General features: G+C 41.0%; 4 protein-coding genes across 4 annotated transcripts; 3 read left to right on the top strand and 1 right to left on the bottom strand.

The window, feature by feature from the left end:
* The first annotated feature begins 112 nt into the window (after nt 1-112).
* kdf1a (keratinocyte differentiation factor 1a) lies at nt 113-4,951 on the top strand. The gene is made up of 4 exons (XM_084358672.1): nt 113-541; nt 865-1,910; nt 2,299-2,373; nt 4,282-4,951. Exons 2-4 carry the CDS (start codon nt 884-886, stop codon nt 4,365-4,367), a joined length of 1,188 nt encoding a protein of 395 aa, XP_084214798.1. The 5' UTR covers nt 113-541; nt 865-883; the 3' UTR covers nt 4,368-4,951.
* Nucleotides 4,952-8,046: 3,095 nt separating this feature from the next.
* nr0b2a (nuclear receptor subfamily 0, group B, member 2a) lies at nt 8,047-9,130 on the bottom strand (the record flags this gene model as incomplete). The annotated part of the gene is made up of 2 exons (XM_084356600.1): nt 8,047-8,485; nt 8,596-9,130. 2 exons carry the CDS (start codon nt 9,128-9,130, stop codon nt 8,244-8,246), a joined length of 777 nt encoding a protein of 258 aa, XP_084212726.1. The 3' UTR covers nt 8,047-8,243.
* Nucleotides 9,131-14,475: 5,345 nt separating this feature from the next.
* On the top strand, nt 14,476-18,084 carry gpatch3 (G patch domain containing 3). The gene is made up of 7 exons (XM_084356354.1): nt 14,476-14,904; nt 16,183-16,637; nt 16,753-16,927; nt 17,215-17,274; nt 17,376-17,497; nt 17,587-17,714; nt 17,816-18,084. Exons 1-7 carry the CDS (start codon nt 14,490-14,492, stop codon nt 17,997-17,999), a joined length of 1,539 nt encoding a protein of 512 aa, XP_084212480.1. The 5' UTR covers nt 14,476-14,489; the 3' UTR covers nt 18,000-18,084.
* A 258-nt stretch (nt 18,085-18,342) lies between these two features.
* Nucleotides 18,343-23,414, top strand: gpn2 (GPN-loop GTPase 2). The gene is made up of 6 exons (XM_084357975.1): nt 18,343-18,418; nt 18,695-19,217; nt 19,904-20,060; nt 20,180-20,340; nt 22,567-22,697; nt 22,898-23,414. Exons 2-6 carry the CDS (start codon nt 18,798-18,800, stop codon nt 22,968-22,970), a joined length of 942 nt encoding a protein of 313 aa, XP_084214101.1. The 5' UTR covers nt 18,343-18,418; nt 18,695-18,797; the 3' UTR covers nt 22,971-23,414.
* The last annotated feature ends 2,199 nt before the right edge of the window (nt 23,415-25,613 follow it).

Here is a 25,613-nt window from a genome sequence, read left to right as displayed (position 1 = left end):
TGTTGCATCACATGGCACCAAATAACAATCAGATTATAAAACGGTGAAATGTTCCCATTGTTTACAGCAAGAGTCTTTTTCCTTCTTCTCCTTCTTCTTCCATTACCTTTATTTTTGTTCTACCTCCTGCTCCTCTTTTTCTTCTTCTCTGCTCGTATATCCGCCTCGCGTGACGTCACGACTCACCTGTGGGTGGGTGTAGGATCTGGGATTAGCTGTAGCCGCAGGTAATAGCCAAACATTGGGAGACTCTCGGCTACACACGGCTGAGTTTTACAAAAGCGGAGACGACGCGAATGAGCTCGAGTCGCGTCGCTCGGTCGAGGCAGCCGACTTTGGGTTTGCAGAGCTTCGTTGTGTCGGTGAGGTGAAGTCACCTGGACGTCTGTGGGCGGGCGGAATCCACGTCTCTTCTCTCCGTGTTCGAGGCGCGAGGGGAAGTTTTCTCTGCGCGAGACTTCCGCGGTTTGCTCGCTGAACAAGTCATCTGGGATAGAAGACGGTCACAAGTGTTTCCTCTTATGCGGCAAGTGGACGCTTTGTAAGTACAATTAAAAACGGCTAAAAGTTGAATGAGATTTGGTTTGAGTTTTTGCTTTGCTGCGCTCTCTGTGGGCCGAACAAGCTTTTAAGGGCGCGACGAAATTAGCCAACTTACTATCAGGCCAGCAATCAATGCACCCACTTTTATTTACATTCTCAGCGTGTGGTGGGAGGTAACTTTACTGGAAGCAAAGTGTTTACTTCTTCAGGTTAATTGAATGTGCCATGGTGCGTTTAATGTCACAAGCCTGTGTGGCAACAACAAAACATGTTTACACCTGGTTTATTTTTCTTCTTCTGAACATGCCTCTCCCACTCCAGGTCCCAGGCATTTTGAGCCATGCCTGGCCACAGCTCAGGGGCTCCACAGGCGTCCCGCCACCACAAACACCACAGCTCCACCTCCAGAGCAGACAAGTACAGACAGACTCGGACTATATCCAGGGAGAGCAGCCAGGAGTCTTATAAGGATTCTCATGGGGAGCACCACGCTGACCACTCCCGGTATTCAGAGAACAAGTACGGTCGCAGCCGAGGCCACCCGCGCAACGGCACGGGCCGGGGCTCCCAGACTATAGGGTTTATTCCTGGCTCAGCGGACAGCACGCCCACCAGCAGACATACCTGTGGCTCCTGTGCCTCCATGGGCTGGAGTGGCTGCAAGGCTCTTATCTGCTGTGTACTGACCTGTGGATTTTATGGCAGCAGAGAGCCCTGCCTGCCTGTTAACGAGAGCTCCACAGACCATCCCCCTAAAGCAGGCAGCGAGCCTCACCCTCCTAATGGCATGGCTGTGACCAACCCCACCTGTGGCATCCCTTTGGAGCCCAACAAATCCACCAAAGCCTCTAAGTTGCCAACGAGCGACAGCTTCCGCTATCCTGATGTGCGCATCGCAGGTCAGACAGTGAGGTATCAGGTTGCTGCCCCCAAACGGACCCGTACGACTGGCAAAGGGGAAAGCCAGCGGCCTGTGAGCAACACCAGCCTGTTATCCCGTGAAGACTATGACTTGGATGACCTGAGCGACACGGGCACAGACATTGACTCTCTCATCACCAAGAAGCTGCTGGAGCTCTATGCCCTGCACCAGATCGACCAGCTGGCCAAGTGCACCTCAGACTCCTCGTTCTCCCGCAAGACCAACGAGATCAGCGAGCTCATCTACAGCATCGCTCAGGACTACAACCTGGAGGAGCAGGAGGCCGAGTGCAAGCTGGTGCACGGCGTCATCCGCATCAGCACGAGGAAGAGCAAGAGGAACAAGAGCCATCAGCCGGCGGGGCAGCGTCCAAACGGGAGGAGCGATGGGACGCTCCCTGACAGCGGCAATGAGACCATGACCAACACGTTCATGAGCAGTGACTGTAAGAACACCACGCAACATTTTCATAAAACAATTAACGTTTCTAAAAACAGCTGAAGTAATACCACAACACAACTGTTTTCACCACCTGGCTGCAACATACCAACTATACTAATCATCTCATCAGCTTCCCTAAATGACTCACAGCGTCTGTTGGAACGCTGCTCAGGCTCTTTTGTTTGCCTCATACTTTTAAGTCCTAATACACCAGGCATTTTACAGGTAGTGACCTAATAATAATTGGTAAATCTGAGGCAAGTTCAAACAGGTGCGCACTGTCTTCCAAAGCATATTGCACAATAGCAGAGATGACCGGATTAAAGTCTGTCGCAGCTGCTCGTCTGCTTGAGATAATTTTTTTTATTTGTCTGTTTCGTCCTCCGCCACAGTTCCAGAGGTGAAAGTGTCGGAGCAGACGCCATCTGACGAGCTGGCGAGGAAGATGAGACATTACAGCGGGAGAAGTGAGTGCATACTGGGAATTTCCTTTAACATCGACACATGTATGTCCTCCTTTTTATAAATACATGCATGAGGAATTAAGAGTTGGACAAGATCCAGTATCAATCAGCAGCAGAGAGTACGAGAGTGTGAATTGTGGTTGCACATTTCATATTAATTATATTCATCATGCCTTTATTCGTCCTGGTCATTGAGGCATAATTACTACCGAGGCTCGCTCTTTGCAAGCCATTGTAGCTGCTGCAGCTGCAGGCATTTTCTCACCTCCTCTCCACTTTCCAGTAACATACCAAGCTTTAAACAGTGAAAGCCCTGCATTCCTGTCCCCTTTTCTCTGCATATTACAATCCCTCGCTCATTAGCTGCCACCTTACACCCACCTATCAATCTGCCTCGTTCTCCCCTCCGGCTCAGCGGTCATGCTACACCACCTGCCAGAGCAGCAGATCAGGTCTCATTAAATATACGCTGCAGAATGTCCCAGGTTTTTATTATGTCATTTCAGCGAACAACTTTGGTTACAGATGGATTAGCGCGCAGCAGCCTCTGTTGTTCTGCAAGGAAGAGCGGGGTGTCTTGTTACATGTCTTTGAATGAGGGTACACCACATTGTGTTGCCACAACTTTCACATAATGGCCTGGGAATGGACCAGCCGCCAGGGTTAAACTCAACTGTTGTTGTGCAGGGCCCCGTGGTGCGACTGTTCCCAAAACTCTGATGTGCCTAAAAGTTAGCAAGTCGTTTCTAAAAAAATGTAATGTTTAAAAAGGCAAAAATCATTTACATACTGTATTAAGAAGTTAAATCAGATGTGTTATTGGCTGCACTGGTGCGCCTCATTGGGATGCACCAGCACATAACTTAGCTGCACCCTGATGAGTGATGAGAGTATGAAGTTATTCAGGAACCCTGATGTTGCATCTACGGTATTTGCTTTTCTTTTTCTTAAAACAACAGACAACAAAAATAAGTATGCACACAAGGATTAAGATGAGAATGTAAACAGTAAAAATAAAGAATAACAGGAGAGATGGATGGAGTGATAACTTGGCTTCAGTCAGAGAATGTGATGGTCGTTTACAGCATTACTGTTCTGTCTGTTAAAAACGTTTCCTTAGTGGGTAGGTTATGTTCTTCAGAGGTACGCAACTCTTCACCTCTGAGAGCTACGGTCCAACTGGCAATGCGAGATTTGACTTCCATTTCATTGCAATTTTTTGCCCATGACCAGTAGGTATTCTGTAAGCTTGAAAGACATGTTCCCAACTCTGTCAGGTGCAACTAAAAATGTTCATGGGTCGCGTCGGTGCACATAAAATTTAGCAGGTCTGCTTATAGAAAAAACGTAACCTTTAAAAATGCATTTGAGGCACCTTTATTACTGTTTACAATTGAATTTAAAAAAATTACAATGTGTTATTGAGTGCACCCACATTATGTGCTGGTGCACCTTAAAGGTGCATTATGTAGTTTTGTAGAAGAAATTCAAACTCAAAATGTTAATATTTACAGTATTAATAAGGTAAAATTACCAACTCAGAAATATGTATTTTTTCCATAAGTGAATAAACAAGCTGTTCTCGGAGGAAAATGAGGTCCCCAGAACTCTGAAGCTAAAAAGGTGGCAGGGTCCGCCAATTATAAACAAAGTAAAACGGTGTAAAATTGTGTTGTCAGGTCATTTTGTTTATTTTGTTTGGTTAGGAATAAAAAAAAATAATTTCCTCTGATTAAAATGTCTTCCCCAAAACTACATAGTGCACCTTTACATGAAAACGTAATGGCGCACCAGTGCAACCAGTGTATAAAGTTAGTCAGGAGATTGATGTAGCATCTACTGTATTTGCTTTTCCTTTTTCTGCCTTGTTTTTTTCTTTCAGTGCATTAAATAAAGCTCTTTCTCCCACAGCCTACTCCTCCAGCAACACCACAGCCTACTCAGCCTGGCACCATGACACCGAAACAGAGTCTTCAGGCGCTCCTCTGCTTCTCTGAAGGCCAACACCGAAACAAAAGTACATATCCTGACAAAGTGATGTAGCCAACTAGATGGACAATGTTATCCTTGTGCTATTATTTTTTGTTTTGTTTTTCTGTTACGGGCTGGAGCACCTTTTACCTTGGGCGGTTGTGCTCTTCCTTTTTTTGCTTTTGGAGTGTCATTTTAAAATTCATGGACTGTTTATCTTTAAAGCAAATGCACCACTGAAACAGGAAACCTTTTTTTACACAGGGAGAGAATGTACGTTCCTATGTATTTGTATGCAGTGTTTAAAGTTACTACACTCCACGCAATCTCAGCAGTGAGGCCAGAGGATAGAGACTGATGGTAGAACATAACCGTCCTCATTCTTGTTCCTGAGCGATTGTTTATGCAAGCCATTGTGCATGCACTGTGTGGGTTTATTGACTCCTGCCATTTAAGCATGTTTTGACCTGAAGACTGCGTTGTTAAGCCATATTTTGATGTACATATTTTTAAGTGAATGTTACTTTCTGGGTTGTTAAACCATTTGTGGTCACAGTTTTTTATTCACAGGTAAGTCCTGTTTTTAACAAAATAAAAGTCCCTATGCTTGTTTATGCCTTTTACTGGTATTCAATAAGGAAATATCTTACATAGTAATGATGTTGAGGTCATTTATTTCTTTTTGTAGCTTACAGAAAACGTGACATACTGCCATGTGCTTGCAGAGCTTTGTGTCAAACCAAAATAATATATTCACTCAGTTTGAAAATAAGCAGCAGCTCCTTTATTTTGCAACAAAATATTGTCTGCCATATATCAACAAGTCTTTGCTTCGCCTGGCTGGCTGTCTCTTTAGCCTACTTTTCCTCTTTATCTCTTGGGTTATTGTTGTCAAGCTCATCTCCCCGAGGTCACTGTGTTGTACCAGGCAGGCTTTTTCCGCCCTCAGCAAAAGAAGAAAACTCGTTTGGCTGGTTCTGACAAAAAGGAAATAAAATCCCGGGGTTTGTCTTTGTCATTTATTGCAAAGGGAAGAAGCAGTGCTGAGAACCAGCCCAACATTAGGAACTTATCCTGAAGTCCTACTTTGGATCACATGTATAATTTTAAGGTATAAATCATCCTTAAAGTATTCTTTATTAACAGCTGGTTCTACTGACATATCTTTTATATTTACGGAGGTTATCTGAATGAAATATGTGTCTCATGTTCAGCCTTGAAAACGTCTGAACTGTGTTGTCAGCCCCTTAAAACAACTCAGAATGAGTCCGATAGCTGCACTTGCATCAAGAGAATGTTTCTAAAACATTCTTGAAACACTGATTTGAACTTAAAAAACTGGTGAAAATATACCATACCTACCAAACAAAGCCTAGTAAGCTACAATTGAGCAGCCTGTCTGAACTCTCCTGCGCTGAATGTTGAGCTTTTAGACTTGCTGTTCTGTTTGTGGTGTGTTGCAGTTGCCCTGTGTAACCCCGTTTCCTCTGGCTCTCTGCCCCCACCAGCACATTCCTGTTTTACCTGAATAGGTGTCATGCAAAGGCTTACTGTTTCACAACTGACATACCACAGGCTAGGATGAATCAGGAGGGCCTGTTCTATATCAAATATAGCCTGCAGGTTATTAACAGCATTTTTCTTTAGACTTCTAAAGAACTTTTGAGCATGAAACGTGATTTGTGTAGGGTTCTTATGTTGTTCAATGTTTTTGTATGTGAAAAAATATCAGGACAGGTAAGTTTGAGTTCACTCATAACGCTCTGTTACTTAAGTTTCTGTGATTATGTGTGACTTCCATTATTCTCCATTAGAGGGAGACAAAGCACAACAATAAACAAAATATTGCACACTAATGTTTCAACATGTGAGGTAATAACAAACAATAAGGGAGGTTACTTTACTGATCATATCAGTCTTTGTATCTTGGTGTGAAGTGGTATAACGTGCACTGACGTGCGTCTGACACAACACTGACAGTTAACTTTGGGTCAAACAATAAGGAGAGCACAGCGCCCATGAGTCAGATGTGGTTTCTCAATATGAGTTTTATGCAATATGAGTGGGGCAGCACAGTTAATCTAAACTGAATTATGGCCAAGTGCAATATACAAATTGCAGAACCTGCAATTTTTTGATAAAGATTATGTGTGTGAAATGGGGTTGCAGCAATATAACGTTTACAAGGTATAATATGCAGCAATATAACATTTACATGGTATAAAATGCAGCAATATAACGTTTACACAGTAGGAAATTTGACGGTTATCATACGTTGTAGGTTGTGTTATCTACTTCATCTACTCTAATTTCACATACACCTGTAAATAACATGTATATCCTGGCAGCCTTCAGTTCCAGTGATTTCTACAGCTCTCATTTTTCTGTGATGAAATGAGAGTAACACATGCTACTTTGTCACAATAAACATTCATGAAGTTTGGTTCAACAATCAATTTTGTTATCAGTCTTCTGAAAATGTGATTAAATCTGCTGGCTCACAAATATACATACAGTAATTCTTATATAATTGGTCAAATGTCCCTCGATCGTTCTCGCCTCAATTAGCTGCTCCACATCCAAATCAATTCCAAAACCTCCATACCTACTGTCCAGCATGGTGGTGGTGGTGTTATGCTGTGGGGCTGTTTTGCTGCCAGTGCATCTGCTGCTGTAAAGAAAGTAAATGGAATAATGGAGAAGGAGGATTATCTCCAAATTTATAATCATCAACCAGAAGATTGGGTGTTCCAACAGGACAATGATCCCAAACACACATCAAAAGTGATAAAGGAATAGCTACATATATTGTGTTTTTTTTTTTTATGTTTTAAAACAAGTCCCCATCTACTTCAGTTGTTTAGGAGAATGCTATTTTGCCATGAAGCTCCACAAATGTGTTGTGGACTACGAAACTCCACCCAACTTTCCATCAGCATTTCAATTTTTTCAGTGAAAAGGAAAATTGTGATGTAAAAATAATAATTCCCATGAATCATTCCCACTAATCTAAATCTGTAATATCTGTCAAAATAATCACAATATGATTTATTCACCATATTGTACAGCCCTTGTTTAAAACTCAGTATTCACTTTAACTGTTTTAAGTCACCTCAGAGGAAAAAGAAACCCTGTCAGACTGTATTACTATATACTTTCTGCTGATGTATCTGCTTGTTCCATCATTAAAGCTATACAATATATTGTTGGAAGAACTTCTCAAACCTATAATCACCACACTTTTAGGGTTTTTGCTGCTTTTTCAGGGAAGTCACTCTGACACGTTCTACCTTTGGGAACCCTGGCATCTTGACAAGAATTTAAAATAAACAGGATTGAGCAATGCTTTGCTGCACAACATGTCAGTAAAGAGGTACGTGCCAAATGCAATGTAGGGACGCTGATGTTCGGAACAAAGTGTCATTATCATGTGCAGTACGTGGTACATGAGACAGATACTGCATCAGGTTTGGCTTGCTCTGAGTCGTTTTAAAAGATAAAGACAGGACTTCACTATTAAGTTCATGTACAAAAATATATTTATTTGACATATTCTGTCAGTGCAGACAACAGTTATTTACAACATTAAGAACACAGAAAAGATCTTTAACATGAAATACAGTATATTAACAGTGGGTACAGTCTGGAAAGTCACATCGTTCCACTTTAAAGGATCAAATCTTTTCAGACTGGGCTAAAGTGACCTTAGCTTTAATGTAAATGTAAGAAATTCATAGTCTCGTGTTTTTGTTGGCTTTGATAAATCCACTGTCAAGCATTTCCTTCATTTAATGAGCAAACATTGCATGGGTGGGCCAACAAAGAGTTCTGCAGCACCACTGTTAAAAAACATTGGATTCAACTTTCTCCAGGACAGTTACATAAAGTCCAGCCGTCCTCTTCTACCTGCAGAAGAGCATGTCGACCAACAGCTCCAGCAGATCAGCCTGGCCTATCACGGGCCGGAAGAAGAGTTCAGAGATGAGGCTGGGTGTGATGCTCTGCAGTGTGGAGGCGGTGAGGAGGATCCGAGCAAAGCGCTCCCTGTCCCCTGGGTGGAGGAGCTGGACCACCTCGCTGAGGGCGTGCTGAGCTTCTTGTTGCAAGCCTTCAACAAACAGAGCTGCCTTTAAATCTGGGACATCTGTTGAAGGTAAAGGCAATAAATTAGAGTTACATATAATGCAAATGTAGTATTCTTGCAGCAGTGACTGAAAAAACACCAAGAAATCAGAAAATCACATGAATACACACCTGGATTAAATATTGTGGTCCCTTTGAGATATGCGTACTCCTTTGGACTCAGATCCAAACTCCAAAACTTTTTGAGGCAGGACTTGAGTTTGCTGACACCGGCTATGGTGGGCTGCTCCCTCTCCATCTCCGGGCTCTCCTGACGGTTCAGGAGAATCTTTTTCAGCATGCTGTCGGCAGGGGTGTCCGTCACCTCAAAGTCCACACATTCCTGGGCCAGGCCCAAAATAAAGAGCGGTGCCCAGCAGCTTTTGAGAAGTGAGAACTGGTCGTTTGGTGGCATCTGGTTAAAAGCAGGTAGGTTCTTCATGAACTGGATGGTTTTAACCAGAACTGCTGAAGCTTCTTTGCAAATCTCAGACGGCCTTTTCAAGCACACTGTCCGCCTCAGCTCACAGTTGCATCTATGAGGTATTGAGCTGTAGTTGAGGCTGTTTTGGCTCGGTTTGCTGTTATCCATTTGGCTTAGGATGTTGAAGAGGATGGGATTCGAAAGCCTGTCGCTGTCGGCTGAACAAAGACACCCGCTATCCATTTTAGAGGTTGCAGAGATCTGTGGAGTTAAATGTCAGTGACCTCCTGCAGGACGTGCTCTTCGTGAGCGTTGGAGCACTACTGCTGCCTCCTCCAGTGCTCCTGTATTTATAGGACAACCCACCCTGCTAAGTGGACCTTGACTTGTCAATACACTCTGTGAAAAACAACTATGTGCTCTGCCAGGTGACTGATGGTATAACCCTGGAAAACCGATAAGCTTTTTCATCAATGAAGAGGAGCTGGTGGAGTAACGCCTGGGTATCAAGAGGGTTGGGCCTTATCTCAGAGCCGGTGTCATTAACCCAGGCAGTACCAAGCTACCAAGGACTGCTGAGGTAATCAGCCCCACATCTGTCCCTGCACTCTGCCAGCTCACACCTGCACAGCAGCCAGGGCAGAGAGAGGCCATTGACCTGTGAGTTAAGACCTCATAAGGTGTAACAAGTTTGTTATCTAGTTCTTTTTTTAAAGATACATGTATTTAATTGTAGCACTGAAACAAAACTGGATTTTTTTAGACCTAATCTGGAAGTCAAACTGTTCAATTCAACCTTTTATTTTATTCCACATCAACAAAGCCATACCCAGGATTCAAGATATACCCCTAATATTTATACTTTTTTTAATATTTGGATTTTTGGTATCTTTTCTATTCAGCTCACTGCTCATTTCTATATTCTGTAAATTATTATTTAGTAATAAAAAGTGTTCGTTAAAAAGATTTGACTTGACAATGGCACTAGAATAAAAAGTTAAAGGTGCACTATGTAACTTATTTGGTTATATAGTCCTATATTCTCGAACTGCAGAACTTCTGGGATCTTTTTGTTCTCACCTCACCATAACTCAGAATACAAGCTTGTTTTGCTCTAAAAATGTAAACATGTGGCTTTAAAGATGCAATATGTAAGAATTGCCAACTTTAGCTGTTGTTAGCTCAGTTAGCCGTGCAGCTAGTGCTCCTATTGGCTGTCATTCTGTTGACAAGTTTCAATGTTTTAAAATACAACTCTTACATATCGCACCTTTAGAAGTTATTATCTTATTAAGTTATATACATATAAAAGCGGTTTCCAAGTCTCCGAGATCCCAAATTGATTTGAAAGGACATTATCAATACCTATTTAAAGCCAAAATCTTCACCTTAGCTGCGAAGCTAAAAAAGTTAACAGTACTCAGTCAAAAGTGGGTACACAAGCTTGACTGTGCAGCAAGGGTGTAAACCACATCCTTTTAAATTAATTTGCAATCTCTGGACTTTCAGAGAGTTGGATCATGCTGTACAAGCAGCATGGAGCCATTATGTGTGGGTTTTTTCAGTTTTGTTTTTGTTTTTTGCTTTTTTTACATTTCTAAACAAGTCCCCATCTACTTCAGTTGTTGTTGAATGCTGTATCACTGACTTGCAGCTCCAGAAATGTTTTGTGGACTATGAAACTTCACCTGACTTTCCATCCACATGGGGGTGAGTAGATTATGACTGAATTTTCATTTTTGTGTGAACTAATGTGAACTTATCCCTTAACTGTTTTAATTGACACAATCTAAGTTGGCAAGGGAGATGTAAGGAATTCCAGTTTATTGCATCTATAACAGGTAGTACTGTGATCCACTTGTCATTTAAATAAGTTTACCCTAATTTCTTATCTTCCTGGTGCCTGGCACGGCGGTTGCAGTCTGATAAGAAAATTGCTTTATTATGGTCATGGATAAACAAACAGCATATTTCAATGACAAGTGCTCTTGGTTTGGACATATAGCACAGGGAACCGACTTTACCACATTGTATCGTGACAGGTGACACAATATATAACATATTATGTTCTTTACTTTTGTCTGGACACCTGCTGCACAAGCCAAGAAGCCTTAAAGCACCACAGGAGGGAAGTCCCAGTGGAAGACATGAACCACAGAGCGGTGGAGTCAAGGTCAGTCCACAAAGTGAATGACTGCAATAAAGAGATTACAAGCCAGACACTACTGGCAGCACCAGTCACCGAATGTTTGTTTTACTTCGTCAGTCTCTTTACTTCAAAGAATACTCCAGAATATATTTTAGAAGCCTGATTTTCCTTCCTGGAGTGATCTCATTATGATATGCTTGTGATTAATCATGTCAGACGTGACCTGTTCACAATCACAGGAGCTAAACCATGTTGATGATTGTAATAAAACACTACATTATTTTGAAGAATTTCAGTTAAGTGACCTATAATGCCCTCAGCAGCCCTCAGGTTTCATGAGGCATTGGGATAGTTGTAAATGCCAGTGATAAGGCTTGTGTTTATAGAGTTAGGAGCAGGCAGAGACGGACACGGAGGACAGACGCTTATCTCCAACCAGGACAGTAAAAATGAAATGTCCTTCGTTCTATAAGTGGAACAACCGCTGTATCCTGAGGCCAATCAAGGAAAACAGTCCAGGTCTGATGAGGCATTACGTAATGGCTGGAACCTGAAGAGTGTCCAAGCCTTTCTTTTTTTATATATATTATTAAAAAACATACATTCTCTTAATATGTATAAGAGCCTTGACTGTAAAAGCATTATAAAGTTAAGACCCTAATAATCATTTAAATGGGCGATCATGAGATAATTTATAAGACAATTGTGTCAACATATCCCTCAACCCCTGAAACTTGTATAGTTTGCTTTTCTTGTGAGGTTTCCCCCAAAATATTGTCTTTCATGTTTCCTCTGGTTTGATTTTTCCCAGGTCGTTGAACTCTCAGTGTGTGATGGACACCATGTCTGGTACAGTACATGACACTTGACCTTGACCCACTGCTAATACAGCACAGGTTCATCAACCCTAAGGTGACAGTGATGTTTTAACACTGTGGGGTCATTTCACTCCTCAGGAAATCATTTGATTATTCTGGAATTCAAATTGATGGAATTCAGTTCACATTTTTAGACATCGTTCTTTCAGGTTCACCATTAAATTACAAGCTGTATGTTATTAAACCTTTTCAGACGTTCTTGTCAACAACAAAAAATCATAAATTGCGGAAAAAATGATGAAAAAATGTAATGATACAACTTGAACAAATTGAAACTACTGTTCGATTATGAGTTGATACCAACACTAGTCGGCACCAGAAAAGTTGGTTAAACGTATTATTTTATTAACGTACACATTTAGATTACATGTTGACAGAATTGTCCTTTAAATGTTGTAATCAAACGTGTACTAATGATTTTTTGTTAGCTTGAATGTGTTATCTGGTAACTTTTATTTAGTGCACTGTTGTCATGTTTTGTTGGATTATATGTAATTTCCATAAAGTGTCAAACATTTCAGCAACACTTAAAATAAAATGTGGTTATTAAAGAAAGTGATTAACAGTTTCGAATGGCTCAAATATTATACGCAATGATTGCTTTGGACAATGTTTGATCTTATAGATTAAATTCTGTTTTGACTGTTTTCTGAGTGTTTTCTTACTTTTAGACTATCAGCTGTTAGAGATATTCCTGCTCTCTACACCAGAATATATTTTTTGGTTTGTAATGCAGGTCCTCTCTTCAAATGATATGGATTTTTGCAATGACATACTGCACTGCCAGGCTGTACTGTAGTGTTGACCCAGTAGTACCTAGAAAAGCACACATACTAAACTAACATAATGCTAAACTTGGATACTGCTTTTTACACTGTACTGTAGTGAGGCAAAGTTCATCTACGGCTGCCTCTTGTTAAGACACACTGACCCATTTGAAAAGTTCAGTAGAAGGAAGGATTTTGTAAAAAATATTTTTATATCCCACAATTTGAGGTATAAACATACCACAAACAAAACTGAAACCTAAAGTTTAATTGTCTTCATTTTATAAAAGTTCCAAAGGCCAAATACTCCAGTGTAATGACTCATTATGGTGCTTTTTGTGACTAGGTGTAACAGTATTTTATTAAGTCTGTGGAAAGATGACTTCTCTTCCATGTTATTTCAATTTATTTTTTTATTTTTTATTTTCCTGCAATGACAGATATTTAGCCAGGCTCTAGGATGTGTGATATATCTGCAAGACAGTTTAATTACCTCCGCAAAGAAAGTTATGTTGTCACTCATGTTTGTTTGTTTGTTTGTTGGTTGGTTTGTCAGCAGGATTACACAAAAACAACTGAATGGCTTTCCTTGAAACTTGGATGGAGGATGGGTCTTGGCCCAGAATAGACCCCACTAAGTTTTGGTGGGGATCCAGATAAAGGGACGGTTCTAGGAATTTTTTCTCACTTTCTTTAACATTGTGAGAAAGGGTGTTTTTGCGATTTCGTTAATTTCTCAGGGAATAATGAATGAATCTTGATGAAAATAATCAGGCATATTCAGGTAGCTGGTATCTATAGGTGAATTCAATTTGATGTGGATCCTAGATCTGGTGTGCTGAAATCATGGTCAAGCAGTTGGATGGTTTAAATTATAGTGATTCAGGGCTATCAAGTTTAATATTGGATTAGGCTTGATTGAATTAAAGGGGACTGTTGGGCCTTGGCGGTAGTATGAGTACAATTCTAGTTCATTCACTTCCACAAGCACTGATCTCATTGGATCATGAACCTTAAATATAAGATCAAATTTTCTGACTTACCTGTATAATCATGTCTGTGAAGTCTGTATGGCATACGTATATGACATGCTTGAGGATAAGCATGAGTTTCCACAGCCTAAAGTAGCTATGACTAATGCACAATCAGTTTGTAATATGATGTGTAAAGTGATGTCAGAGTGTCTGGACCCAGGTCTAGTTTTACTGCTAGTTACTATCAAAACACAACGATAAAAGCTGAGTTGAAGGCCAGAGGAGGAGTTAGCCTCGGGGTTAATGAACTCTGACTGAACACATTTCTTGGCTGTCTTGCTGAAAGAGTTTAAACAAATGCAGTCGTGTGAAAGACTTTTGTCTTTTGCCCTTTTCAGTGAGAACTCTCCTTTTCACTTAACGTCAGTTGTCATTATGGTTAGTTTTATTGTGATTTTCACCTTCGTTTATACTTTTATCTGTGTCAGAGTTGGCGGCCATGTTGGTGTCGGTGATGTGTGTTGAGGTCATGGGTTGAGGTAGATGATGACGTTCACTGAACGGTTTAACACAAAACTAGATGATATTTTACTTTATTTATGACAAACTGCGACTTTCTTGAGTTGGAAATTATCTTTTTAATCGACAAACATCATACATGTGATTCATGGGATTAAACAATTATTCGTTTCTCTTGACTCACTTCCATTTCATGTTTTAATCCGAAATAAGGTCCCATGAATGAAGCCGGAAGGGGCGTGTCTCCAGAGGCGGATCTGACGTCATTTCAGAATGTCGTTCTGATGACGCTTTCCGTCCAGGGAAAAAACAATCATGGCGGACTCTGAAGACGGCTCTCCTGTGTATTTTGCCATTACCAACATCCCTGAAGCATTTCGCTCAGCGGACCTGAGGAATTATTTCAGTCAGTTCATAGAAAGCGGCGCTTTTCAATGTTTTCACTACCGACACCGGCCGGAGGTCCTCAGGGAGTCCGAGCGGACCGAAAACACACCGTGTGGTGACGGCGAAGAGGGCAGCTCCAAATCCCCGGAGACTGACCAAGACACAACAAACGGCTCTGTGAAGAAACAGACGGTGAAGACGTGCTGCTGCATCGTCTCTGTTCGTGAGAAAGAAGCGGACAGACTCGTCAGGATGTATGCGGGGAAACACTGGATCAACTCGAAGGGGAACTGGCTGGCTAGACGTTGTGTTATCAAAAGAGTCAAAGTTTCAGATGACAAAGGTAAGTGATGGGTGCTTCTCTAAATGTGCCTGTCAGTCTACTATCAGTCAACCTAACTTGAGCCCGGGGACAAAAAAGAAGAGATCACCCCTCGTTTAGTCTGTGTTTGAACTATGCTGTGCCAGATTAAAGGGGCACTCCGCCGAGTTTACACAGTGGTCAGTACAAGTGACGTGACAATGACGTTACCACTCAGCCTGTACCTCTTTTATGATGGACTGTCTTCTGTGGCTCTGCAGGGAGCTTTATTAAGCTTTAAAAAATAAGATGGGTAACTAAAAAACTGAATAGTTGAGGTCTGGGTTTGCATAACAAACTAGGGTTATGTACTTGGTTGCATTATGGGAAGTGTAGGGTCAAGTGTTTTGGGAGCTTGTGTCAATCAAATGATTCACAGTCAGGATATCTTGGATTTTGTTGCTTTGTTAAAATTAACTTTTTTAAATGTGATTCTTGCGGGGTACTTCAACAATAAGGAAGAATGCCCTTCGCAAGTTATCAGAAGCCAAATTATCATTAAACCGCCCCACTTGGTCACTTCGCTGTTCCTTATAGTTAGTAATTGTATAAATAAAAGAAGTGCAAATGTCACTTTGTGTTTGTGAAGTTGCTTATTGAAAATAGAGCTGCATCAATGAGTTGATGAGTTGTAACCTGTTAAATTAATTGCCAACTATTTTGATAATCGATTACTCAGTTTGAGCACTTTTTTTTAAGAAAAAAAAGAAGAAGAAATAAAAAAAGAGCCCAAATTCTCTGATTCCAGCTTTTGTTGTGAATGTTTTCTGCTTTCTTTACCAATCTATGACAGTAAACTGAATATCTTTGGCTTGTGGACAAAAGAAGACATTTAAGGACATCATATTTGGCTTTGGGAACACTGCTCACAATTTTTCACCATTTTTATATCATTTTATAGACCAAACTAGTGATTGATTAGTTGAGAAAATAACTGACAAATTAATCGACAATGAAAATATTCATTAGTTGCAGCTCTAGTATGGACCGAATTCCTGATTTCTTTCTGTCATAAGTGACTCAAACAGTAAATTAAGAAAAATTATAAAAAATAATATGTTTGTTTTTTAATGAAACTCCTTCTAAATGGAAACCTCCTCTTAGATAAAGTGTGTAGGGATTATGTCATGTGTGTCATGGTTTCTTCATCTAGGTATTACTGTTTATACCTGTAAATTCTTGTCTTTTTCCTTTCTAATTGTGACATGAAGTGTTATCACTGTTCATACATTTAATTTTTTTTTTTTTTTATTCTTTCAGATGATGGGTCCTTCCCGTATAAAACAAAGCACGAGCAGCGCCACCGGGTGTCCTTAACAGAGCGTTTCACAGAGGCTGACCTCAAAACCTTATCTGAGCTGAATCCACCTGCTCTGATGCAGAATGGAAACGTGGGCACACCGGTGAAAGTGTTCCTACAGCTCATCCAGTCCTGTCGGTTGCCTCCACGCCTCATACGAAAGTTGGGCCTCACCTTCCCAAAGACTAGCTCCAATCGCCGTTACGGCAATGTACCTTTTCAGTATCGCAACAGTTGGACACTTCCAGCCACGGAAGAGACTGTATTAACAGCTGCTGGACATGAAATATCAGGACCAGGCACTTTGGCTGCTCCACCGTCAGGACAAAGAAAATTAGCTGATGACAGAGAAACAACAGAACCTGATGAGCCACAGAAAGAAGAGGAGGAGGATGCACAGTCAAATGCAGATGACGTGGGTTGAAATCCATTTATATTTTTTTGTATTTTACACATAAATGCATTGTGATACAGGGATGTGTGAATTGTCATCACTGTGGTTTTTCAATTATTAATCTTGTTGGTTGTAGGATGATGACTGGTGTGAGGAGTGGGAGCGCCATGAAGCTTTGCATGATGATGTAACGAGTCAGGAGCGAAGCAAAGAGAGGCTGTATGAGGAGGAGATCGAGTTGAAGTGGGAGAAGGGCGGCTCAGGTCTGGTTTTCTACACAGACGCCCAGTACTGGCAGGAGGAGGAAGGAGGTATGCAGCAAAACCATTAATCATACAGTTTTCCACGCTTGCCAGAAGAAGCTGGTATTTCATGATATATGTTTATACATAATCACATCTTAAGTTATCATATTGTGTTAACCACAAAACTAAATTCCAGTCTACATTAAAGGATGAAGGTTGATACATTTCCCAACCTCATGTCATGACTGTGCAGACTTTATTATGATCTAAATCCATTAAAAGAACATGTATATGATTGTCACTATGACTTTAACTATTGATTACATTTATGTCTCCTTCTGTCCTTTTTTTAGATTTCGATGAACAAACGGCAGACGACTGGGATGTTGACATGAGTGTTTACTATGATAAAGGTAACTCAAGTTTATTTTCAAACTGTGACTGATGAAGGGAACCAAACTGTGAATTATTTCTGCGAGTCCGATTTTCTTAAACCCATCTCTTCCACTCACAGATGGAGGTGACATGGATGCCCGTGACTCTGTCCGAATGCGATACGAGAAAAGGCTGAGGGAGGGTCTTGAAGATAGATCTGGACACAGTCAGTCTATTGGCAGCTTCGAGAGGTTCACTAAGGTATGGAGGTGGTTTATAATTTGACTGCTGTGTTTTCTACCATAGCCTTTATGAGCACATTTCGAATGTTTTTTATTCTTTCTTTCTAGGGCTTTGGTCGTCGTGTGATGGAAAAGCAGGGCTGGAAGGATGGTGAAGGGTTGGGACACAGTCAGGTTGGAATTCCTGACGCTCTTGAGAGCGAGGGCCAACACCCTAATTGCAAAAGAGGCTTTGGGTGCGTATGAACACAAAAGACCGAATCAACTAAATTTAATTGCTTGCAGGTTTTTCTTGAGTGTTATTTTATGCGCTCCTAATACAATTTCTTTTCTGCAGGTATCATGGAGAGAAGCTGTTGTTACACTCAGCAAAAAAGGCCAAAAAAGATTTTCATATTTCCACAGTGTACGATAAACCCAAAAATATTGATGGAGGTGACACATTGCTGAGACGTCAACCTAGCACCAGTATGAAGTACAGAGGCTGGCAGCCAGGTGGCACCATTGGACCACGAAGATGACCTTAAAGAAAAGACTATTATTTTATGTGATTTTTACTCATTATTTGTCTGACTGTGATATTAAAAACATTTTTCCAACCTTTCATTCCACTTGTGCGGATTTTGTGTTTTACCTTTTTGTTATATTTATGTAATATCTGAAACTGCTGAGTCACTATTGCGCAAAAAGTTGTCTCTCTATGTAAATGCCTCATATTTGTATGGAAAGTATTAATGATTTATCAAAAGGTCGAAATAATGTATGAAGTACCCTCACAGACACGGTGAGCTCTAAGGTTACGTGTAGTGACTCGTGAAATGGAAAAAAAAACAGTGCTTTTATTTTGACACGTCAGTTACATAACCCGGATGTACTTTGGCGCAGGTTAGCCGGTTAGCTAGCAGCCGTTGTACGCATGCAAACAAAACGGCGGCAGACGGTAATTATCCATCAGTAGTTATTACTTTTAGAAATATTAGCTCACAGTGGCGTAACAGAAATTGCAGCTAGTGTTAATTACACTTTTCTTTTGTCACAAACTTTTCATGAGCTACGTGTTGCAGTTAAATAAGCAGTTCATTTAACTAACTTAGCTAGTTAATGTTACCTGAGTATAACGTTAACAATCACTGTTTCGAGATGAGATGTTGCTTTTGCTAGTAGTTATCCACGAAAAGGCAAAACTTCACCATATTATCTGATGTGACCCCGTCAGGTACACACCTGGATGCTGACACCCTGTGTAGGACAACACATGTAGCCCCTCTGACATCCTGGTCCCGTCTAATGTGATCCTCAGTCCCCTTCACACTGAAACCATGGCCAGTCAGTCAGGAGTGAAACCCTCTCTACGCTTCGGCCAGGTGGTCATCGGACCCCCAGGCTCAGGAAAAACCACTTACTGCCAAGGAATGCAGGAGTTCTTGACTCACTTGGGACGCAAGGTGGTTGTGGTGAACATGGACCCAGCCAATGAAGGACTACCGTACTCCTGTGCGGTAGATATCTCCGAGCTGGTCACTCTGGATGATGTCATGGAGGGGTTGAAGCTTGGGCCCAATGGTGGGCTCCTGTACAGTATGGAGTATGTTGAGGCAAATCTGGACTGGTTAGAGAACAAGCTGAAACAGCACAGTGACTGCTACTTCTTGTTTGACTGTCCTGGACAGGTGGAGCTCTACACCCACCAGAGCTCAGTAAAGAATATTTTCTCTCAGTTGGCCAAGTGGAATTTCAGGGTGAGCTTTTTAAACAATCAAGCGTGGGAATGGAGCCTTGAAGAAAAAGTTAACCCAACAATGACAATTCAGCCATTGTCTACTCACTTCATGTTGCTGCAAAGTTGGGGGAAGTTTTGTAGTCCACTAAAACTTTCTGCAGCGTTTACAGCAAAACAGTGTGGTAGCATTCTGCCAAACAACTGAAGTAGCTGGGGACAAAAACCCCCCAAAAAACATCAAATGGCTTCTCGAGGAAATCCTATTCACTGGAAGCGTGCTAACGCTTTTAGCTTAGGACATACAGTGAAGATTTTGGCTTTTAAAAGGGTGTAAATAACATCTTTTCAAATACATTTGGGGTCTTGGGGCTTCAAGAGACTTGGGTTATGCTGGATGAGCTGTATGGAGCCATTTTATGTTTTTTCTTACATTTCAAAAGAAGTTTGTGAATGCTGCAACACTGTTTTGCTCTGAAGCTCCAGAAAAGCTTCGTGGACTACAAAACTTCACCTGACATTCCATGTCCAGCGTAAGGGTGAGTAGATAGTGACTGAATTTTCATTTTTGGGTGAGTCATTCCTCTAACTGATGCTTTATACACACAGTCATCAAGCATGGCCAACAATAACTTGATATTAAAGTGATTCTACCTTGCATGAATTACTTATGACTGTGGTTCTCCTACACTTTCTCGCTTCTTCAAGCTGACAGCAGTGCACCTTGTGGACTCTCATTACTGCGCTGACCCAGCGAAGTTCATCTCTGTGCTGTGTACCTCCCTATCCACCATGCTGCACGTGGAGCTTCCCCACGTCAATGTCCTCTCCAAGATGGACTTGATTGAGCAGTATGGCAAACTGGGTACGTTAAAGGTTTTGGGTTTTACCTCAACAAAAACTAATATTACCAAACAAAATTTAATACCATATTCAGAAATGGATTTACATGGTAACATTTTTCCCGTCTGTATTCTTGCACAGCCTTCAACCTTGACTTCTACACAGAGGTCATGGACCTGACCTATCTTCTCGATCACCTGGCCGCAGATCCCTTCTTTAAAAAATTCCACCATCTGAATCAAAAATTGGCAGAGCTCATTCAAGATTACAGCCTCGTCTCCTTTGTGCCCCTCAATGTACAGGTATCATAGCTTGTTTTTTTTGGTTTTTTTAAGAATGACCCTCAGTGACTTTGGCTCACGATATTTTATTCTGCTGGTTGTATGTTCTAACCAATACGACCTAACTTTGTTATAATTCCACACATGCACGAATCCTTTGTTCTTCTTTTGTTCTTCTTTCTTTTTGAGGCAGCTCTCTTTCCCTTTTTCTTTTCTTCAAGTGTTTTTCCTCGCTGGAGATGGTAGTTTTCCCTGTTCTGTCATTGCCGGTGTAGGTACCAGAACAGGAGGATCCTGCTCTCTGTGTGTTCACTGAGCAGCAGGGACCATCTCTTTAGGGAGTATTCTGTCTTATGTGTGACCAGATACATTTCTCTTCCTTTTCACTGCATGAGTAGGGGGAGCAGAGTCATTGGTTACTGACCAAAAACTCTTTAACAGTGATTATTGTTGGAATACAGATCTATTTAACACTTATTTTCATTCGAAAATAATGCTTACAGCTACTGCATAAAAGATTTTTTTTTAATCTGTGGGCAAAAGATGACGATGATGAAACAAAGTAAACTTTGTTTCAGCGCTGTAATGCACTGCTGCTAGACTACAGAGCAGCTTCTCTCCTCAGACTTTTGGATCCTCAAGTTACTCTCAGCACTCGGCCATAAAAAATAGTTTGAATTTTATGACTTATCCGACCCTGATACGTTGGAATTCGACCCAGTGAAAGGCTTTAAAAATTACTATAATAATTATGCAGAAATAGTCTTCTTGCTGATGGTCTTGTTTGCTTAGTTAGTTCATATAGAAGGTTGTTTTATTACCAATTCCTTGAAGTAAGTTTAATTACTGTGTCTGGTGGTTGAGACATGCTATATTTGTTTTCTGTGGAATGACGCAAGGCTGCTGAGAGATGTTGAGTGGATGGCATTATAAGAATTCCTTCATTATATTTTTCTAGATGAGTCATGAAGGGGTTAATTACCCACAAAACACAGAGTAGAACTGGCCTGAACATGTTAAACTCCCACAGTAATTCACAGGCTATGCCAAACAGACGCCCTTCCAAGAATTCCTAAAAATCACTCACCACGTATTGATATCTCTTCACAGGTAAATCATAAATCATTTTTAGCATTTGCAACTGAACACTGGATCAATTTTCTGCAGATGGATCGGACCGTTAAAAGGGTGTGGGCTGTCTGCACACTGTATTCGTTCCCTGACATTATTTCTTTATGGAGACTGATATGATCCTGTGTGTGTGTGCGCAGAGACAGGAGTCTAGACTGCTGTGCCATCACCTCATATGGGACTAGTAATTTATACAAATGGCAGGTTGGTGCAGTTGTTTCCATGATGGGGAAAACGCAGCCTTGATGCATTTCTGTTTTCTACCCCATTTAAAGGGCAACTCCAACAATTGTGGGGAAGCTGCAAGTAAGCCGTTTTACTGTCAGCATGTCTCCCGCAGTTCTTTGCCATCACAATTGTCAAGCCTTAGTCTCAAACTATTTAGTGTTGGGCCCTGGAATTTTATTTTATTTCATTTTTTTTAATTTTATTTATTTGATTGGGAGAAGCAGAATGTAAACATGTCAGAATTAGCAAGAATGCTACTTTACATCCGTAGTTTCTAGGCAGGAAACAGAAACAGTAATATTACAAATAACAATATACAGATATACAATACACTAGACAAAAAAGAACACAATACATTACATGCCAAGTCCATTGAGGGAATTGGGCCTGGAAAGTCCTTGAGAAGTCCTTGAATTTGATGTTTAAGAAGGTGTGGGAACCCTGACTGTACCTTGGTTACCAATGGTGCTTAAAGCTAATTTAAAAGGCAAAAAAACACTTAAAACCTTAAGAAAGACAAGATGTTAATGTCAATGTTAAATGTTTGGGCACTGGAGGAACTTTGGGGTTTTCTGACTTTGTATTCATGTGTAGTGTTTTTTTTATTTAATACGAAACCTTGATAAAACCAAGTCTTCATGTATGTTGCAACAGATCGGACTGGTGGAAAAATTAAATTGGAAAAGAGAATGGGGACGTACGAATCATGTCAACTCTAACACTGATTTGTGACACTGAACTGGAAAACAGAAGTATATTAGTCTTTCAACAGCACATTTTGAAGGTTTCAGTGAAAGTTTTTCCAGGAAATATTTCATCATTGGTGAGTTTCGGTGAATTTCTACAGAGAAAACCCCCTGATCAAATGCTTCTGTTTTCTGTCTCAAGGACAAAGAGAGCATGATTCAGGTCTTACGGGCAGTGGACAAGGCCAATGGCTACTGCTTTGGAGACCTGGAGGAGAGGAATTTGCAGGCCATGATGTCAGCTGCTGTGGGGGCAGACTTCCAGTTTCACTCGTATCCTTTCCTAATCACGTTGGTGACTCACTGTGACTCATCTCATTTAAAATCAAACCTTAAGATTTACGGGAGGTGGCTGAAATACTGACTGCTCTTGTTTTTTGAATGACTTCTGATTAATCATGTTCAAAGTAACCTGAATCTTACAATATATATTTGAAATTGTGTTATTTATGTTTTCCTTAACAGTACCACAGTACTCTTGGAGTGCAAGAGCGGTATGTTGAAACCGGTGGAAAGTCTGTGGAGGAGGAAATGATGGACCTGTAAATTGAAAAAGCCCAAATAAAAGGACAAAACAGTTTGCCTTTTAAGCACCAGTATACCAGGGGAGTCTTGGCAACATCCATCTCACTTGGCCTGAATTCTGAACCTCTCTATAAAAGCAGTAGAGAGATGGGAACTAAATTTGGGTGCTGAAGATGCTTCAAGGTTGCACCATCGCTCTTAAAAATCACAAAGAGGACGACTGAGGGGAGTAAATACAGAGATTTTCTTCTGATATCAATGAGAGCGGTGTGATTAATTGTATCTGGACAACAAAAATCTTCAATTTATGCAGATACGTTTTCTTAGTATGTATTAAATGAAAAGGCCGTCATGTAGGCTTTTTGTAACATGGCCTCCATTTTTTAAAAAACACAATGGTAAGCATCCAGGGGTGCATGTCTACACAGTCAAATTCATTCTGAAACAATAAAATGACTGCAGTTACATTGTTTTGTGTCTTCTCGATCTGAATGGATAAACTGTAAATATAAGATTCATGTTGATGTTCTTTGCTGCTTATTTTAGATAAATGCTGCATACATTGAGTTCCCAAAATGTGCTCTACTTTCCCTTTATGATTGCTGAAACTAACATGGCAAACATTATACAGAGGACTTTCCTCATGCGTACCCTCCTGCCATGTGCATATATTAGTGAAGAGCATGTCTGACAGGAGGATACAGAGAACAGACAGCACATTTCCCTTGATATGCAGCAGAATATAATAGAACTTGACAGTCAGCAGTGCCTCAGAGATGCAAGTGCAATTTGAGTGTGTGCGTGTGTGTAAATAATAACATGAGCACTACATCTTTTATGTTTATAGAAACAAATTGTAATAATCTTATGCATAAATCAAATAGTGAGCAGCTTAAAGGTGCAATATGTAAGAATTTTAGTTTAAAACATTCAAAAATGTCCAAAATTGTCAACAGAATGTGAAGAAATAACAGTTTTGACATGATGTCAAAGAAGACTATGTTGAAGAGATATATACTGAAGTTAGCATGCTAACCAGCTAGCCCTTGGCCTGAAGCCTTTTTCTTCCAGCAGTCCAAAGATCCTGTGCTAGCAGTGTAAACACCAACACTCCCCTGGTAGCCAAGCTTGCTGCACTGCTAACTGAGCTAACAAGCTCAGAGTAGCAACAGTAATGGATGTATAAAAAGAATACAGTTAGCAGCAGTTAGCAGTTACTTGTTATATGCTGCCCCTGTTCATTGGGAGTATGAGTTGAAGGTGGGCAATTCTTACATAATGCACCTTTGATATCCACTCAATTTGATTCCTGAGATTTAAGAATTGTTTTGAGTGTCTGAACAAATATAATACCTAATACTGTAATACAGACTGATAGTGCTCTTTTAACAGAATCAGACACTAGCAGAGCTTTGTGTTCATTAAAAAAGTGTGCTGGGTGAAATGGGAAAAATTCCACAAATCAAAAGTAATATTGGGCTCCTTAGTAAAAACACAACAGTATAATGTCCATTGGGCAATTATTGACAAAGATAAGGTGAATTAAAAATTGGAGCTACAACAATTAATCAATTAATTCTCAATTATTAAATTAATCAACTATTTTGATTCCCAAGAAATAGGCAAAAAAATGTCTGGTTTCTTTCTCTGACAACAAACTGACCATCTTTGGGGACAGAAGACATTTGATGACGTCATCTTGGGCTTTGGGGGACACTGATCGACATTTTTTCCATATTTTCTGACATTTTATCGACCGATCAACTAATCGCTTCGACAATGAAAGTAATCGTGAGCCGCAGCCCGATCGAAAACATCACCAAAAGTTGTCATGACTTTGGCCAAGAGCGAGTCCTTGTACGTTGGCTCTGTCCTTCTGTCCAGCAGGTGGCACATGTGTATTCAAATCCTCCTCCCAGATCCACGAAAGTCTGCTTCGGCTTTTCCCTGCAGCCAGAGCAGAAAAATTAAGTCAGGCGGGGAGAGGAAGCTACATTAAATCTGTTTCTGCACAACTGGCCCTGTGTCTGGTCTCTGGGATGGAAGACCCTCTGTCTTTGTAAAAGCACCTCAAACTCTCTCTTTAACTTTGGGGAGTTTTTTCCACTTACTCTGTCTTTACTGTGAAACCCAGTTTTAATTTTAAATGCACCTCCAGCATTAGAAACACAGCCTCGACGCCTCTTACGCACACACACACACACACACACACACACATATTAAACATGCGGCTTCGTGTGCGTGCGTGCATGCGCGCGCGCACTTCTCATGCATCGTCGTAGTCCGCCTAAAATAAAGCGTGATCCACTTTGCGAGCTCGCACTGATGTGGGAAATCACATTAACCCCGTGCGGTATGATGTGGCTGTGAAATTATATGTGGACTGCTTCGTGCCTGCAAAGCTCGCTGCCCTCCGTGCATTAGGGGGGTGTGTCAGGCAGAATGTTAAATTGTGTTCCGATGTTTGTACATGTGATCAAGTATGCCTTCTCACTGGTACTTCCTGCCTCTTTTTTTTTTTTCCCTACAAGCCCCCTAGAGGTAGATGTGTGCGTATGTGTACGTGCGCGCCCGCGCTCGTGTATGTGTGTGTGTAAAAGAGTGAGAGAGAGAGAGAGGGGGGGGGGGGGGGGAGACAGTTTCTGTGTGTGTGTGTGTCGAGAG

The sequence above is a fragment of the Pagrus pagrus genome (assembly GCF_965226575.1).
Source record: "Pagrus pagrus genome assembly, chromosome: 7".
NCBI classification, from domain to species: Eukaryota; Metazoa; Chordata; class Actinopteri; order Spariformes; family Sparidae; genus Pagrus; species Pagrus pagrus.
This window is presented reverse-complemented; position numbering and strand designations above follow the sequence as displayed.